General features: G+C 40.3%; 1 protein-coding gene across 1 annotated transcript in view; it reads left to right on the forward strand.

The window, feature by feature from the left end:
- SEC16A (SEC16 homolog A (S. cerevisiae)) overlaps window positions 1-308 on the forward strand; it is a 23,476-nt gene extending 23,168 nt beyond the window's left edge. Inside the window, 1 exon segment of the mRNA XM_009892332.1 lies at window positions 240-308. Coding sequence (XP_009890634.1) covers window positions 240-308 — 69 coding nt within the window.

The raw sequence follows: 308 nt of genomic DNA on the forward strand, positions 1-308 counted from the left end.
AAGTGAGTAACGTCCTCCTCTTTACTTCGAACAAAACTGTGGAACAAAACCACGATTTTGTATTTTACTAGCTTGATCTGGACTGTTGTGTGTAGAGCCTTAAATGTGCACATAGACCAGTCTAGCACCTGTTTAAGTTAGCAGGTTTGCATTCAAAACTTTGTTGCCAACATTTTGTATTCTGTCTCCAGTATGACGCTTTTACAGAGCGCTTTTTTATTCCTGTTCTCCTTTTTCAGTCTCCTGCAGTCACTGGAAGTTCAAGACTGGGAAGAATTGGACAGAGGAAGTATCCAACATTGAAGTAG

This window comes from Charadrius vociferus, unplaced genomic scaffold, assembly GCF_000708025.1.
Source record: "Charadrius vociferus isolate BGI_N301 unplaced genomic scaffold, ASM70802v2 scaffold549, whole genome shotgun sequence".
NCBI lineage: Eukaryota > Metazoa > Chordata > Aves > Charadriiformes > Charadriidae > Charadrius > Charadrius vociferus.